We start from the raw sequence: 18,169 nt of genomic DNA, 5'->3' as shown, positions 1-18,169 counted from the left end.
GTAAAACTCTTATAGACTCCAGAGAGGAGCTATGTTACATGTTCCTACATAGTTTCTGAAATGGAGAACTAATACTCTCACATGCTTGTGAGAGCTGGGGCTTCAAGAAAACCAACAACTATTAAAGGGATTAGCTACATCTCATCCTAGATCAGCACATGGAGGTCTTTGCCAAGACAGGGCAGCCAGCAAAATACTTGAAATTAGGTAGGCAGCATTTACCATGTAACACTGAGAGCGGTTACAGCACAACAGGCTCCACTGCAGAGGTTTTCACAGAACAAGCCTCGCCTTTACAGCCTTCAAATAATGTGAAAATTGCACACAGGATTTAACCAGGCAACTCCAGGAAACATTAAAAAACAATCTGCCTGATTTTTAAGCCCCTGTCAGCTTCTGAGTCAAAAGTGACACAAGCGCTCCTAGGAATGGCAAATTCTGGTCTGCAGGCTTGGTCTGAGCTGACCATCTGCATTCAGACCCAGAGGACAGCTTCCAGAGCTTGGATACGATTACAGATGTAAAACACCGCTCATCCCACACATCACTCCTTGCCTGGGACCGCACTTCGTCTCCAACACAGATGACTTAATTCACACAAACACCTTGAACCAGGCTGCTGCTAAAGTAGGCACTCGGGATCACCAGTGAATTCGGAGCCCCCTGGAAAGCTTAGAGGTCACAAGATCACTCTCCCTGGGAGAGTTAACGGGTGGCACACGCAGTTCAGCAAACTTGGGACATTGTACCACGAGAGGCTGTGCTCCTTGACATGCTCAGGATTGCTCTGGTCTGGGTCTTAACCAACAGAGAGAATGCTATAGCCATTGCCAAGTACTTTTAAAATAGTTTATTTCTGGTCTTAAAATATACATCAGTTTGAAAATTTCAGAAAAAAAACCACCTTAGTTACAGATTAACAGTCTGGAGTTGGGACACTGAAAGTAGGGTCAGCTCAAGGCCCCAGAGCCAATACTGCTGGAGGTGAGCAGGAGTGCAGAGGGCAGGCACGGCACCGGTCAGGAGACGGCTCTGCTCCTCCTGAGGCCACCACTCTCCCTCAGCCTCTGCCAGCAGCCTGATGCTGTGAAGCAGAAGTGTCTGGTGAGGCACTGGGCATGCCTCTGCCACCCCTCCATTTCTCCACTGTTTTCCTTTTAAGCCTACCTTGACCAAAAGCAGATGGAAGCTGGCTCTGCCCAGCACCATCAGCACCAGCTGCTCCAGCAAGAGAAGGTCTTGTCCCCTGACTAGCACAACAGGATTCAGGGCAGATGGGGTTGAGCCCTGAGGGGCAATGCCTCCTCCACTGCCCAAGTGGCTGTGCTGTCCCACAGGCAGGCCACCAGCAGCCTCAGAACCAGAGGAGCTCACTCGGTGAGCATCTGCCCCCACGTGATGTCCATGAGGCAGGAGCTGGCAGCTGCAAGCCCTCAGCAACGCTGCAGAAGAACAGAAGACATGCAGCAGTGGAGTGGCTGATGAAAGCAAATGCAGGGACCCCACCACCATGTTCAGGACAGGGAGACAAACATTCTGCAGGCTCAGAGGTGGCTCCTGCTCTCAGCACTAGCCTGTCTGCAAAGGTATCAAGCAAAATACTGTAGTGAAATAGAGTCCCACCTCGCTGCCAGCGGGTGGCAACCAGCTCCACAACTGTTTGAGGTGAGAAAGGAGGCGAGCATGTAGGCAGCAGCTCTAGCCACACTACATAAAGCTACCTACACAGCCACCAGAAAGGCCTGCAGCTCCCTTTCGTGGGCCCTGCAGCCTCCAGGCTTGAGCTGAAGCCCCAGCTGCAAGCCCTTTGCAGAGTTGGGTTTGGGGAGGGGAGCAGGGCTCCCAGGCAGCTCTTCGCTGCACATCTTGCTGCAAGCACATGAATGGGAGCTCCCTCCCGGACAGGGGGCTGCTCTCCTACAGCCCAGTGAAGAGCCCTCATTGAGAAAGGTGGGAGGACAACACAAACCCAACTCAAAAACCAGACAGCAGGCTGGGGACAGCCAGCGGGGCTTGAGGGGGGCACAGGGCAGGGAACCAGGCTATTCTCTGCCTCGCATCCCCACAGGAGCCAAGAAACACCAGACAGACGAGGGCGCAGGACAAAATTAAAACAGGACGCCTGGGCTTTGTAAGCCCTCAAAAAAATACCTACATCTACAGACCTCTGCCCATCCCTCCCCTCTAAGACACCAAGCACACAAGACTGAGAAGAAAAGTCACACAACATCACGCTACACTAGGAAAAACACACAGAGGACCTACCCAGGTGGGGAGGCCCCAGAGTGAGCCTGGAGCCTCCCAGAGAAGGGGGTGTGAGGAGACCCTGGCAAAGGGCTGCTGCCAAGCCGTGAGGTAGTGCGTCTGGAGAGAGCAGCGCCTCAGCACGCTGCCCTCGCATCCCTGCCAGCCCTGCACTGAGCCCTGCCCAGAAAAGCCCAGCAGCATCCTTCACACCTTGCTCGCCAGAGGTGACACCTTGTTCTTGAGTCTGGCGGGGCTGCTGCAGGCAGGAGGGCCGGGATCAGAGGAAAGTGCAGCTCTGAGAGCTGAACCACCTCAACACACCCTCAACGCAGGCATCAGACTGGCTGCCAACAGCTGTGTCTGTTTATGCAGGGTGGGGAGAAAGAAAAAAAACAATACACCCCAAAACCAAAGGTTTGAAAGAAGAAAGAAGCCCACCCAAGAGCAAAGCATCAGCACCGTTCAAACAAAACAACAGCACAGGGAGTGGGGGAAGAGGTGCGAGGGAGGAGACACACAAACACAAACCCCAGCGTCTCGCAGGCAGTGCCTCCCCAAACCACCTCAGCAGACAGCACCCGTGCTCCACGCCACAGCACCAGCACCCCTGCGTTGCCTCAATGGGGGCCAGGAGCAGGAACTACGCAATGGGGACCTGCAGAGGCAGATTTTGGAGAACCACCCAGAGGGCAGTTGGGGAAAACAGAACCCACCAGGAAAACGAGACACCAACAATCCCAGCACATCCGCAGGGGCATGCAGCCATCCCCCGGGAGAGTCCTCCTGCCCCACTCACAGCCCCTGGGGGCTCCCAGGGAATCAGACACCATCACGCAGGCACGCTGCCCTGTTGGCACATGTTAAAAGAGAGCAGAGCAGCTGCGGGCAACTATTGTGAGAGCACCCAGGGCCTCAGGTACCTGAGTGGGAAGGGGGAAGGAAGATGCGAGCGTATAGAGGCACAGGCAGCGGGACGAGGGGTACCAAGAACGAGCTCTGGTACAGGCACCAGTGTGAGGCTGTGAAGAGAGCTGCTGATGTGCCAGGGCAGCGGGCATGCTTCTGCACAGTGTGTATGCTAGTACTGTGGGTCTGAGGTGCCAGGGAAGGGGGACCCCAGCTCTTTCAGGTAGCAAAAGAAGAGAATAAATATAAAATTTGAGAGCAGAGCCCCCCCAGGAGGAGGGTACTAAGGGAGGTTTCTCCCTCAGGAGGTGGAGAGATGGAGGCATTCCACAGCTCTGCAGTGTGTGGCTGCTTCTTGCTCTGCCTCAACTGAGAAGGTTGCCCTGCTCCTGGGCTTGCGTCAGACTGTCCTTGCGATGTAAGTGGTGGACCCCCATCCTCTTGGGGCTGCGGTGTGGCCGACTGAAGGGAGGCTTGACCCTGCCTTCTCCACTTTCCTCTTGGGCACCTCCTTGGTCGCCCTCCTTGCTTCCCTGGAGCAACATTTCTCTCTCCTCAGCGGGGCTCTCAGGAAAGCCAAGGTCCACATAGTCCTTGTGCTTCTCTGGTGAGGGGCTTCCAGGCTCAGCAGTGCCTCCACCACTTTCCTGCAACAGCTTCTGGGCTTCATCCTGGGAGAAATCTGTACCATAGTCTGAGGAGAAATGGCTTCTGCGGGCTCTGGACTCAGTGCTGTCTGTGTCCACACTTGACTCCCGGCTCACAGTCCAGCTGCAGCTCTGCGCAGACTCCTCGCCATCCGAGTAAGCCGAGGCTGCCCTACCCAGCTCCTGCATGGAGCGGCTGAACCTCTTCTGGAGGTCGGGGGCCGTGTCACGGCTGAAAGCCGTGCGGTTCATCAGCACCCGCTCTGAAGTGGGAGGTGCCTTGTCCACAAACATACGCTGCCAGTTGGCCAGCAGGTCCTCCTCAGAGCTGGCAGAGCTGGCGAAGGCGCTCGGGATTTGGGGAGGGCTGCTGAAGGGGCTGCTCTGTGAAGAGCCGTGAGCCCTGGCTGTTTTGGGGGACTGCTGACAGGAACAGCTGGAGGTCGAACGGCACCCTTCCGAGGTGGGGCTGTTGGGGAGCGTCCGGTGCCTGTCACAGCTCTCATCTTCGCTCTGTACCAGGCTGAGGGAGATGGCCTGGCGCGTAGCATATGTACAGTTGGGCAGGGGACTGTTCTTTGGGATCCTTACCTTGTCCTCAGAGAACTCAATGACTTTGCGCCCAGGGTACATAGGATGGGGAGGTGAGGGTGTAGGGTATGGGCTTAGCTTCTCGAAGGCAGGCACCTCCTCTGGCACACTTTCCACACTGCTCTGTGGCTTGCAACCACCATTCTGCTGCTTCCCCGCATCTCCCCCCTCCTTCCTCACCTGCCCTGCACTGTTGCAGGCATCAGGAGGGGCTCCACTCATGTCCACATGCACAAAGACATCCTCAGCCATCGGACAGCTGCCGCTGCTAGACTTGGCTGAATTCAGAACCAGAGATTCTGGTTTCTCCAAGACTCTGGCAATGACTGAGGTGGGCACAACATCAGAGGGAGCCAAATTGTGGGTTGCCTCTTGACCAGGGCCTGCAGACTCCTGTGTGCTGTGCAAATGCTTATTGACCATGTCCTGCAGCTCATAGGGAAGCTAAGGAGAAGAAAAGAGACATTAGAATGGTGGTGCACACAAGCCATCTGGTTCCAAATAATCTGCCTTTTCCAATCAACCTTCATGGTTACACTTTGTACTCCTTACCTTGACCCTAACATTCACCTACCTTGCCTGAGAAAGGTACATCTTTCCAAAGCGAACCTGCCTGCCCCATGAGGGACTAACAAGGCTCTCTAGCTGTCACAGCACTCATGTTCCTAGGCAGTGGCTCACAGGCCACGTTTTGCGAAGAAAACAAGAAAAGGCGACACACAGGCTCAGTCCCCCCACGCCTGTGAGCAGAGAGACAAGGCCCAGCCAGCGCAAGCTAGGAAGGGGTCTATTGATCTGTGGAAAATTAGCTGGTGGTTGCACTGAAGTGACTCAACAGCCCCCAGTGCTGGGATCAGCAGAGCTCTCCAAATGCAGTAATTGCAGCCATGCTGCCTTGGCAGCCTGCCTGCTGACCAGAATCGATGCCTTCCCTTGTTCCCACCAACTCCACCACCTCATCCCACTTCCTTGCTCTCTCCATTTCAGAGAGGCAAACATAGTTTACTACCATATGGTTTACTACCATAGCCGCAGGACTAGGGTCTCAACAGAGGGTAAGCACTGCTCCTTGTCCTGCAAATGGGCACTACTGCTCTCCTCATCACCCTGCCAAGCTGTCCTCACCATGGTCACCACACCCGTGCACAGCATGAAGTAGAGAAGAGAGCTCCACAAGTCACTCAGTGGCACAGCAAGGTGTGTCCCATCACAGCCAGAAGGAAACTGCATCCAAAGCTGGGGACACAGGCCAATCTGCATGACAACAGCTGGCTGTGAGGCAGACTGCACAGCTGCTCAGCACCAACCCCCCTCCAGTGGCAGCTACATGGGACGCAGCACTCTGGGGGGCAGAATTCAAAGCTCCAGGGAGGGGAGACAGCTGGGAGAGAGGTCAAGGTTACCCCAGCAGTAACTGATACGCTGACCTCAAGAGTGCTAATTTGAGACACAATGGGGGAGGGTGACATATTGGTCATCTGCTAAGTTAAAAAAGAAAAGCACATGGTTTTGCTCAGAGGAACATTAGGCGGGATGGAGACTAGGAGTATGGCAAAGAGAGAGCTGGGGTAAGGACCTGAACGACACTTCCAACCAAAGAAGTGATACACTGATGTGAAAGACCTAAACTCCATCTTTGCTCATCCTGAAGGCAGGATGAGCTGAACATACCCCACAAGGGGGAGTATGAGATGGTACCAACTTCTCCTGTTCAAGAAGGCTAAAAGACACCCTGAATGCTGCCTCCCACATCTCTTCTCAGAGTAAGAAGTAAAGCAAGGCTTGACTACTGCTGCTTGACTCCTTATCAGGCAGCATGGCCCTTCCATGTGGCCAGGTGAGGAATGGAAGAGGACAGAGCAGGGTAAGAGAGAGTCTGTCCTCCTGCCAGCTCCCATCAGGCACCCAGCAGGCTATCAAATTCAAGGTTATTGTGCTTTTTATAACAGCTCCTGGCTGAGCTGTGAAATAGAGCTGGCATGAAAGAGGAGCTGGCAGAGGCTCTGTGCTGTCTTCTCAGTGGGAGTGGGAACAGGAGCCCCCCCAGACCTCTATCTGAGGCTGAAGGATGAGAGGCCGACAGCCCTGCAGAGAAAGCAAGATGCAGGCGGAGACCATGAGCCCTTCTTTCCCACCTCAGCAGGACTGCTACTCACATCAGCAAACTTGTGGTTCCTGAAGTGGGACTTATTACACTTGAGCAGCTGTACCGCAAGGTTACAGTCCTGTCGATAGCGTTCCTGCAAGAAAGGGCACAGGTGTGCAACAGTGTCAGACTGGCCTGATCTCTTACTCGAAAAGGTGCCATCTGACCAAACAGAAGCAGGAGGAGGCATCTAATGAATCACTCATGAAGGCACCTGCCATTCCCTTCTCTCCACATCCCAGTGTATTTTCTTACTACTCAGCCAAGGTCTCCCTTTCAAATTTAGCCCTTGCTCCAGACATATACCCTGTCAGGGTACCACCCCTTCTCCCTCTGGGGATTTTAATGCTCTCCAAAAGTCCCACCAGATTTGCCAGCCCATCCCAGAGCTCTCAGACACACCTGAAGACATCGCCTGATGTCAGGCATCTTGCAGACAGACAGACTGGAGGGAGTTGAGAGCAGTTAACAGAAACAAGCACTGGATCCAGGAACTTCTACAGTAATGATGTAGAAAAGGCATCAGCTCCCTCCCAGCTCTAGAGTAAATGACCCCCTTGTTGGTACAGCCTGGACTCAGGTCAGACTCTAAGCTCAAAAGAGCAAATACATCAAACTTGAAGATCAGGTCTTCCTTGCTCAACCCCTAAGACCCTTTTCTGTTTGTCTGTCCCTACGGTTGTGTACAGCTCCCATACCTTCATACACACTGAAGTCATTCACATGCTCCTTTACACTAATGACTTCGAACAAGAGGAAAAGCCCACACCTCACACTTCCACAGACATTTGCAGATTGACACTTACATTGAGTTCCTCCAGCTTATTGATGGTGGTTTTGGCATCAAGCAATTTATTAGTGAGCTCTACAATCTCCCAGTCCAGCGTCTTGCGGTCCATCTCTGCCTTTTTAATCTGGGATGCAAGAACACCAGATGTAAATCTCTGCAGCCCAGAAGAACCTGGCTTCCCCACCCATGTCAGCCCAAGCATAGCACAATGATGTGTTTAGCTGGGATACAAAAACTTTCAGACAGACAGACAAGGGGGGGACAGCCTGGTTCTTCACCAAGGGAGTGACTCCAAAGGCCAAATGCAGCCAGCCGCTCCGCGAGTTACAGAGACAACAGGTTGAGTTTGAACCTCCTTAAAGAAGTATTTCTTCTTGAAGCAGAACAATGTTTCCTCTCTACCCTGGTTCACATGGTGCCTGGTGGAAAGCTAGTGGGTCTGAGTGATCAATCCCATCCTGCCACTGGCAGCAAAGATCTCTGAGCTTGTGATACCCACCCTTCTTCTCTGAGGTAACAGAACGAGAACACTGCCCATAAAGATCCAGCAGTCAACGCTGAATGGACAAAATGTTATGTTGGCAGGGAGAGGCACCATCCTAAAAGAGTTTAAGCCTTGCTCTAGTAAGAAAAAGGACCTGGGTATATTTATCTGGAGGTCAGTTAATGCTCTCTCTAAAGCAGGCAATCTTGCCTCTTTAGACGGTGTAACAGTTCAGGCACAGGGCCAACAGAGACCCAGATGTAACAACAGTGAGGGGAATAGCTCAGAAGAACCAAGCCATCCCCATCTCAAGAAGTTCTTCCAACATTGCCCAAAGGTGCTCTGAGGCCATCAGGGCTCAGCTGTGCATCAGGGGTACAGCACAGCAACACACAAGGGGTTAGCGGAGGACAACGCTTCCCACATATGTAGTCTCTTCAGGCACCAGCGCAATAGTATTAACCCAAGAAATTCAAGTGCTAGAAACAAAGAAATCTCATCCTGGGCTTCACGGAGGTAATCAGCATCTCAGCTGTTCGACTTGCCTGCTCACAGCCCAGAAGGGGAAGGAAAGGGAGCAAATGAGGCTCACAGCCATCCACATCTTGTGCAGTGCCACAGTTTATGGGCACCACTTCCCAACACGCCATGCCCCGGCTGGCTCAGAGTCAAGCACCCTTGAGCTGGAGCACTGCAAGCTGGGACCTGCTGCATCTGCGGGCAGCTGCTGGATACCAGGTGAGCCCTTGGCTGGACGAGGGCTGGGGCCCCTCCATCTGGGATGGTGTATGTGGGACTGACAATGAAACCAACAGGCTGAAACATGTAAAGAGGAGAAAGAAAAAACACACAAACAAAAAGACGCAACTGCAAAAATCCAGCTTTGGCTGAGAGAGGCCTGAGAGGTGAGTGCGCCCAGCGTGTGCCAGCAGCAGCATGGGGAGGAGAAAGAGAGAGAGAGAGAGAGAGAGAGAGGGGGAGGGAGAGAAAAGAAACAGCCATGAGTGTTATGAATGCACAAAACAGACATACACGCACATTGGCTCTGCTCTGACTGCCCCCGTCCTCCCAGGATGACCACCCGCCACATCCCTGGCACTTTGAGAGGGACTGAAGCAACACGACGGAATACCATGCAGTTATGTTGTGGGGAACCAAAGCTCACGTGCATGACCAAGTAGGGGCTCAGTAAATCAGGAAAACACTTAATGACACCAGCCGGAACAGGGAGTCGATGGCCATGGCCAGAATCTCAACCCTCACCCACTCCCACTTCTGCTGGGTAAAGCCAGGGCCCCTTCCCCCATCTGGTCCTAACACATGGGTCTCTTCCACCTCCTCTCTGTAGCGACTTAATAGGCCACTTACCAGGGCGTGCAGCTTCTCCTCCAGGTCTTGGTTGGTCCTCTGGGAAGCAGTGTAGCTGTTCTGCAACCTTCAGAAACAAGATTGTGCACAAGAGAATGGATCTCAGGCACCTACTCAAGACCCCTTCGTAGCTGCCAAGCAAACCACCAATTCCACAACTCCAGAAAGACCGGTACTAAGACAACCAGCCATACTAGCTATGCCTCACCTCTGCCACACAATGACCTTCAGACCCCAGGTTACTGGAGGCAAGATGGGGTTGGCTGCATGAAAGGATCTTGCAGGGAAGGGTGTGAATGACTTTGGAGGACGCCTCTGAGCTATGGCACATAGAAGCATGTGACCAGTGACTGGCACTGATTTTTAACTGAGGTACTTCTCAGGTAAAGTGGTGACATATTTTCTTACAGTCATCAGTGGCTCCTTTTGCACATATGGGGTAACCATTTGAGCTCAATCCTGCCTTACACCCAATAGGTGAAGAATCCCCTGTTGTTGTCAGCCCTTCACGCTGGCAGCATTCCTACACTGTACCCTGGAAGAATTAATGGCTGTAGAGACTTTAACTCCCCTACAGTCTGGGGGTGCACCTTCCTGAGGATGCAGCATGCCTTTGATTTACACAACAGGACACAGCCTGCTCACGCCAGTTGAAGGAGTCCTTGGTGAGAGTGATCTCTCCAACTCTGCCCCTCTCATTTTCTTTTTCATACCTACGGAACTTGTCCTTGAATTTCTCCAGCTCCTCACGGTTCTGGCCCAGCTCCATCTCCAGGTAGTCCTGACCTGACTCCAGCTCCCTCTCCATTGCCTCCATTTTGTTAGTCACATACGTCAGCCGTCGGCGCAGCTCCTCATTCTCATGCTGCAGTAGCCTGGGGCACATGGGAACAAGGTACCACTGAGTGCACAAGGGGTGCTCCACACCAGCACCCCCACCCCACTGCCCTGCTCTCGGGCCCAAGACCCCACACAGGGACCCCAGGGAGTCAGGAACCAAACTGGCAAGAGACTCCGGCACAGGCAGCGAGAGGTGGATCTATGTCAGGAGAGAGAGACCCAAAGTCTCCTGGAGCAGGGGCAGAGCAGCACGAGCCAGCTGGCCAGCCATGGCTCCCAGCACCCTCTCAGGTTACAGTGCTTGGATAAAGCTCGCTTGCCAGATGAGATGAGCAGCTCCAGTGTCCCTCACTGGTGAATGAAACCCACTCAATAATTTATACCAGTCCAGGTTAGAACAGTTGAAGACAAAAAGTATAAAATCATCTTCTCCTCCCCAAAACTGTTCAAAAGCCCTCACGCCTTTAATACATGGTGGAAAGAGGACTTGATAAAGCCTTAAGCCCAGAAGCAGAGGTGGTGGGGTGCGTTTACAGATGTGATCACAGCTGCCAGTCAACCCCATTCCAACACAAACTGCTCCATTCCTCCCCAGCCAGGACATGCCTGGTGGTCAGAGGGATTTCCTGTTGTTTTTCATTCCTTTGTGCTCAGTTGCTCAGAGAAAGCTGGGGGCACAGCTTCCCTCTGGCAGTGTAAGCTTTCTCCTCACTCTGGCTTGGACCTCAGTGCTAGCAGCTGCCTGTGCCCCACACCACCACTGGCAAAGGGCTCAGCTCTCACCCTCAGTCAGCAGGAGGCCTCTGCATACTGCTTCTGGTGGCTTACACCGAAACAGTGGCAACAACAAGAAGGGTTTAAAAAAAGCACTCCTCTCTCCACCTGCATTAAAGACTTCATCTCCTACTTTCTTTCACACCCACCAACTCCTCTGCTTGCAACTGCACTGGGGGCCTATGGTTCCTCCCGCTCCAGAGGGAGAGACATGCAAGGCAGAGATTGGCTAGGCCCAGACTAAATCTCTGCCCACATGGCCCCAAGAAGATTGAAGATCTAAGAGAAGCCCGCAGGGCCAGTCAGCTTTGCTCTGCAGGTGGCACAGGCAGGATGTGAGGAATCAGCACCCACACAGTTGCAGTATGACAGGCATAAAGGGGGAGCAGGACACTTACTTCATCCTTTCTGCATCCGTCAAGGGTTCCTGCACAGGGAAGAAAACAGCAGTGAGATTCTTTCAGAGGAGGAGCTGGTCTCTCACACTGTCCTCAAGGGCAGATTCGTGTTTGCTAGACCCTACCTGTGACTGTTCCTCACCTGCTCTGACGGGTCATGCTAGGCAAGGTTAGGGCTGCTAGAATCTCTACATACCGCTCAGCTGTATAATACCAAGACAGACTGCGTGTTCTGGTTCAGGGCAGAAGAGCTAGACTAGAAAACATCGCACAAGTTAGCTAACTTTACTTTCCCATAGTGCAATCTCAGCGTCTCTTGTAACATTGTCACCTTAGCTGGTGTTTCAGCTTCCTCCACATGCACAGGTAGTGGGTAGCAGGAATCTCACAGGCCAGCAGACACTGAGGATTAAATTGTCACCACAGCAATCACAACACCTGTGAAGCCCCACAAAAGAACAAGAGAGAATCATTTGGGAGCTGAAAAATGTGTTTACCATTTACACCACCCACACTGTGCTGTGAAAAGGTTTCTTTCTGCTGACCTGAAACCAGCCACTGTAACTATTCTGGGATAGCAGAAGAAACACCAAAGGTCAGAAAAGCCTGCAAAAGAAATTAATGTTCTGGGCAAGATCCCCAGAGATGGCTGGAGCAGGGATCTGCAGAGCAAGGAGAGACAGCACAGTGACAAGAGCACACAGCTCAGCTATCCTCACTGCCTTTGCAATCTCCACGTTTAACCTGCAAGATGGTTGCTACCTGTCAGCATGGCTGGGAGAGATTTAATTAGCACTACAAGCAACTGTATTTTCTGTGGAAGCCCAAGACTGTGATCATTCTCACAAAGTCCAAGCTGCCCACGGGTTATTTTCTGTGCTTGGTACCAACAGCACTGCACAAACCCTCAGTGCTGCCATGCTTTAGATAGGGGTACTGGACTCATTTTCACCGGGGGCCACATCAGCCTCACGGTTGCCTTCAAAGGGCTGAATGTAATTTTTTTTACATTTATACAGTACAGTCCTAAAATTCGGCTGAATCTATCTGTACTGTATAAATTTTTTAAAAATTACATTCGGCGCTTTGAAGGCAATCGCGAGGCTGATGAGGCCCCCGGTGAAAATGAGTCCGACACCCCTGCTTTAGATTGTCCATTAGATGTTACAGCCAGCTCTGGGCTGAGAAGCCATGCCACAGACAGTTGTGGATGAGGCAACCAACCACCCCAGACCTGCCCTAAGACACCACAGGGCTGCTTGCTTCATCAATTCACACTTTAAAAGAATGGTCCTTACCACCTGCATACATCCGCCTGTGCCTAAAGGCAAAGCATCAATCCATTCTTTTCTTACATCCTGACCCCACCTGGCAATCGGTTAATTCATGCAGAATTATCTAGCAACTGCCTCCCCTAACCCCACAAATACACACACAGCAGACACTAAGGACCAGGCAAAGGAGATAACGTGATTCCTATTAAAACGAGGCAATGGCCCCAAATCAGGCTGGAGAAAAGAGGAGAAGGCTTACAAAGACCTTAAACAGCCATCACACAAAGATCCAGTACTTCAAGACAGCCAAGCACAGGGCACACACAAAGTCCTGAGAGCATCCCGACACCTCCTGACAACACAACAGAGCTGTCTGCTTGCTGCCTTGCAGCCTGAAGAGTCTCCAACCTGCCTGGGAAGTCTGCAGTGGGGAGAACAGCACCAGCTCCTGCCTTCCTAACTCCTGGTGCCAAAGGGAAGCTGATTCCTCCCAGGAAGATACACCCAACTTGTAGCACAGCCATGAGTGGCCCCCACAAGAGAGCAGCTTCTGGTGACTAAGCACCCACAACATTAGGTCTGGGGGCCTGCTCTCACTCTCCCCACTGGCATTACAGACTAGATGAGATCCAAGTGGGGGCTTTGGCCTTTGTGAGACCCCTGTCTGCAAGCCGGTGGCCCTGGCACCTACCTTGTTGAGTGCCAGGCTGAAGGAAGGGGAGGATCTAGGTGGGGCAGGCCCCTCCTCCCGACTCCAGCGTGTTGGAGTGGAGAAGGATCCTTTCTCTGGGTAGTTCAGCTCCACTGTACGCTTCTGCCCACGTTTAGCACACAGATGGTGTGGCTGTAATAGCCGTGAACAGGGACTGCTTTCATCCCTTCTGCCCTCTGCACTGCTTTTCCATGAAGACAGTGAGTGCTGCTGCCCAGTGGATGTCCCTGCCAGCCCCGAGTCTGCCAGCTGCTGCAGCTCATACTGATCTACTACTCTCCTCTCCAAGGAAAGGAGTTTTTCCTTACTGTCCTTCCTCCCAAGGACAGGTTTCTTTCTTAGTCTGGAAGCTCTCTCAGCCTCCCCAGCACACTTTCTCTGGCATGAAGCCACTCCCAGTCCCTCACATTTCTTTTCTGCTTTTCTTCTGCTTGAGCAGGGGGATCTTTCAGTTGTATGCTTGGTTTTGACCCCTTGCAGGTGACTTTTCCCTTGGCTTTCTGGCACGGAGCTCCTGGAGAAGAGGGGAGAGTTGTGGTCTTGTTCTGCTCCCCTGGTCTCTCCCAGTGAGCGCAAGCGGATGGGACTTAGCACCCGCTGGGTAATCTCATCCAGGAATTTGGAGAACTGCAGTTTTTCCTCTGTGATCTTCTCCCTGCGCTTGACAGAGTCAGCGGCACTGCTGCTGCTGTGCTCCAGTGAGTGCTTCTCCCTGCGGTTGAGGCAGAGCTGAGGATCACTGTCCTTGCATGAGCCACGGCCACAGGAGAGTGTCTCTACTGAGCGGGACTTTCGTAAGCTCTCAGAGCATGGGCCTGTCATGTTGGTCTGCTTCAGGATCCCTTTGAGAGGCAGGTGTGGAGAGGACGCCCGAAACTTCCTCGGTGTCAGGACTTCAGGAGGCTCTTTAAACATAAGTGAGCGTTCCAGGCTTCTGCTCTTGAAAGAGCAAGTAGGATGGTGTCTTTCATCTTCAGACACCACAACTGTGTCCATGCTACGGCTCACAAATTTGCTGAGGTGCCCACGACTGCGGTTTGGGCATCGCTTCCCACTTCGCTGCCCCATCTTCCCACCACGTGGAAGTGCTGGTGAGACAGTCTGGCTCTGGACGTTCAACTCTGCTCTGCACCCTGTCACCTCCTTCTCACTGCTGGACTCCAGGGACCACGATGAGGAGAAGTTCAGGTTGCAAACCTCAAACCCCTCTGCCTGCTTGAGCTGGCCTGCCTTGGTGTAACTAAACCCTCTTTGCTGCTGCAATGGTGTTAAGCCCTTTGCCACCCGGCAAGCCGTTACCTGACTCTGCTCGGCCAAGATCACTCCATCCTGGTCATCACGAATGATGGGTACCTCATGGCGGATCTCGCGATGCTGCGGGGGTGCCTTGCGGTAAGGCTTCTTCAATGGAGCTGTGCTCGACATCCTCCCACCTGCGTGGCTCCAAAAGCAGGTTACCTACCAACAGCAGAAAGTGCACAGAAGAGAGAGTCACAGGTGCTCCATTGAACCCTAGCAGTGACCCAGCAGGAATTCGACTCCTCTGGAGTCCCAGAGCAGGTCCCCATGCAGAGTGTTAATAGAGCAGGGAAAGGATGTGGCCACAAGCCTTGAGCGGTAGCTGCAGGAGAGGGAGCAAAGTAAGAGGTAGCTGTGTCCTTCTCCCAGCCAGTGAGAGCAGAGGGCTGGCACATCCTCTCCCCCCCTCTACACATGCTCTCTCACGTAGTTTGTGTGTGTCCAGATTATATATAGCAAACGAGAACAGACCTCACAGCAGCATATCGATTAGGCTCTTTAGGAAAGGCCTTTTCCAATATGGAAACTGCAAGCCTCACAGGCACCAGTGACAGCTGGAGCAGGAGTTATTGATCATGTGCTGTCACTGTCAGCAGGGACTATGTGGGAGGAGACTCCAGCCATTAAAGAGCTCAAACCCAGAAGTTTCTGGCTTACACTGGAATCCCAATGGAGCAGAGCACAGGAGGATTTTCAGAAGGAGGTACCATACCATTACAACTGCTCAGTCCGTCACAAAAGACAAACACCACCCACAAGTCACAGGTGGCATCAAACTGGGGAGCAATGCCATTGACTTTGGTCTGTAAGGTCAGATTTCACAACATGTAGCAGTAATGCCAGAAGAAAGGCCAGACTAGTCCCTTTATCCTAGCTGTGCTGGGCAGGATTCTTCCTGCTGCAGGAGCAGTAGCGGTACAAGAGCAGAAAACAAGGTAGAAGGAAAGCAGCTATCTTGTACACATGGAATAATCTCCTTCCTTTCCACCACTTTGGGACTGCAGTGGAGGGCAGAAAGACTTCTCCCCAGGCAGCCTGGGTTTCAGCCGCCTCATTGTACATAGGACAAGAAGTCTCGCAGATGCCAAGCAGTCCCTGCAGAGCCTGATACCAGACTTTCCCCAATGACAACATATGCGTCATTCATAGTCCCCCTATACTTGGGGTGAGCAGCCACTTCTCATTCACCTTTCCTTTCCTGGATCCTAACACTGATCAAGCCCAGCATCTCTGCAATCCTCAGTGCCTGACCTGCAGCACTTCCAAGTGCAGGACCTGCCTCAACTCAGATCATCCTCTCCTCTCTTCCACAGGCAGGGCCATTTGACTCCCATTCACATACCTTCAAGGTAGTCAACGGATACCACTGGGCTAGTGACCTAGCAGACTTCATTTGCTTTGTGTTTTGGCCAGTGAAGTTTTGCATGTTGTCTAAATGGAGCTTTGAGAATTCTCTCCAACTCTTATCCACTCTTGCCTAGCTGCATCTTTTTGACACTTAAAACTGAGTCCCCTGGGAGGACTGGCAAGTGTGAGGTGTCTGTACCAAGCACAGAGTGGCTCCAAGCCACACCAGACTTTGCACTTCACAGGAACATTTGCAAGCTGTCCTCCACTCTGCTAAAAACACAAGCTCACAAAAGCTTCTCATGCCTTTCCACAGACATGAACAACTTCCTAGGACTAACTTGTAAATCTCCACCATCAGAATGCTGGAAACTTCCCCCAGCTGCAGTCATTCCCTCAAGATCCCGTCTCCTAAAAAGACTCAAGTAGGTGAAGAGATCTCTAATACTATAGAAAAATCACATCCAGCATACCAAATGCACGTTTCCACTGCATCCCTAAGCAAAACAGATGGGTCTGACTTGCTGGGAAGACATTTCTCTTCTTCAAAGAGGAATGCTGAAATCCTGACCAGAAGCAGGTTTGTCAACACCCCACCATCAAACAGGTGATCTAGGGGACTCTTATGTGAATTCCTGCTAGGCTAAGGACAGAAGATGCACGTGGATATGTCCCAAGCTGAAATCACAACCATTCCTCTAGCCCACAAAGAGCTGAGCACTTACCAGTCTGGGCTCAAATTCGAAGCCTCATGAAGCAGGGACACTCACTCAGATGCCCTGAAGAAGAGAAACAAATAGCTTAGCATCCATCAAAACAGTCAGTTTGAAATCTCACCTCATAAATATGTAAGGAATAGGGAATGTTTATAACCAAAGACAATTGGATGGTCATCTCACTCTAGGTACCTGCCTCAACCCACATCAGATCTTCTGGAAGTAAATGAAATTAGCTTGCAATAGTTGGGCTACATAGCCCGGCAAGAGCTGGAAAGGCACCTGGCAAGGACATGTCCAAGGCACTCAGGCAACTGGGACCACACACTCAAAATTCATGAAGCAATAGCTTCAAGGGAACCTTGGTTCCAGGAAGGACTAAACAAACCTCCTGTGAAATGGGACCCTCCCAACAAATCTTCCCTGCTACCACAGCAGGATGCTAACTGTGAAGCCTTTGGTACGGAAGCTTGGTAATGCTAACAATCACCTCAATCATTCTTTTAAGTCTATGCCTCTCACCTACAAATGAGCTGGCAATTATCAGACTCTTGTTTGAGCCAAAACATTCCATCCTTGTACCTACAGCTGTGATAACCCACACCTCCACGAGAGGAAGGCAAGCTACTCTCTGACTTCCAGCAAGCAGCATGCCATGCTCTATCTTGCTGCTCATAGGTTTCTGTCAAATAGTGTCCAGCCAACTAGGGATCCAACACAAGTTCAGAAACAACCTTCCTCTCTGTCCAAAGCCCAGGGTACCCATCACTACAAGAAGAGAACTGGGTTGATCTGGGAGCCAGCTGTAAGAGTGTAGCTCTGTGGCCATCACTGCCACTGGCACGAGAGATCACAGTGGAGCCTCCCCTTCCCTGGTGCACTTTTGCTGCTGTGCTGCTTTTTCCCAGTCAATGGCACCAAGCCCTGGGAGGTGGGACAGGCCTGCAGGGTGTGGAGCAGTTGTACACACAGAGGGAGAGCTAGACGGAAGGTGAATGGAACAGGCAGGCAACCAGGGCCACGCAAACTCAAGCTTTGCCAAAACAAACTGAAGAGGTGCCCTAGTGCTGGCCCTGCCCCAACAAGCTGTCTGGCCCCTTTCCTTTCTACAACGCTACAGTCGGGTCTCGACTAGCACAGGAAAAAACAGCTTCATAACAGCAAAACTGCTCTGCGGGGCAAACTGTAAAGTATGGGAGGAGAAAGAGAGAGAAAGGAAGAACGTACACCTCCACGAACGACTAGACCAGCATAGTTTGAATCTGCTTTTCCATCAACTCCTAGCAGGAGCTGGTTCAGCGTCAAGGCAAAATCACCAGCCATATGGGCTGGTAGACAAGCAGAGGCTTCCAGGAACAGCTGCATCCATGGGTCCATGCACGTTTCCATCGCAGAGGTGCTCAAAGCAAACATGCTGAAGGCCTCCCTCTTTCTCACGACGCAGTTCCTCAGGCTCAGACAGGACTGTCCTGCTTCCTACCCCAGAGCCAGGAACTGTGCTACCTGCCACCTCATCCCCACCTACCTGGAAAAGATACCAGGATTTGAAACCTACCCTCATGATCTGAGAATTTCCAGAGACACTTAAATAATCACAGTGCCTCCAGGCAATTTTCCCTCAAACAAGGAC

General features: G+C 52.2%; 1 protein-coding gene across 2 annotated transcripts; it reads right to left on the bottom strand.

The window, feature by feature from the left end:
• Window positions 1–862: 862 nt before the first annotated feature.
• On the bottom strand, window positions 863–16,602 carry TJAP1 (tight junction associated protein 1). Of its 2 annotated transcripts, XR_010605992.1 has the most exons (9): window positions 16,549–16,602; window positions 14,477–14,635; window positions 11,192–11,220; window positions 9,893–10,054; window positions 9,180–9,246; window positions 7,344–7,451; window positions 6,548–6,631; window positions 1,168–4,835; window positions 863–1,084 (listed from the first exon to the last, which is right to left on the bottom strand). XR_010605992.1 is itself a non-coding variant. In XM_065632169.1 (8 exons), exons 2-8 carry the CDS (start codon window positions 14,600–14,602, stop codon window positions 3,519–3,521), a joined length of 1,893 nt encoding a protein of 630 aa, XP_065488241.1. In that variant the 5' UTR covers window positions 14,603–14,635; window positions 16,549–16,602; the 3' UTR covers window positions 863–3,518. The 2 variants fall into 2 exon arrangements, 1 of the variants encoding a protein (XP_065488241.1); XM_065632169.1 differs by having other exon boundaries at window positions 863–4,835.
• Between the last annotated feature and the right edge of the window lie 1,567 nt (window positions 16,603–18,169).

This window comes from Caloenas nicobarica, chromosome 3 (genome assembly GCF_036013445.1).
Source record: "Caloenas nicobarica isolate bCalNic1 chromosome 3, bCalNic1.hap1, whole genome shotgun sequence".
Lineage (NCBI taxonomy): Eukaryota > Metazoa > Chordata > Aves > Columbiformes > Columbidae > Caloenas > Caloenas nicobarica.
The sequence above is the reverse complement of the archived record's forward strand: the minus strand, read 5'-3'. Positions and strand labels throughout refer to the sequence as shown.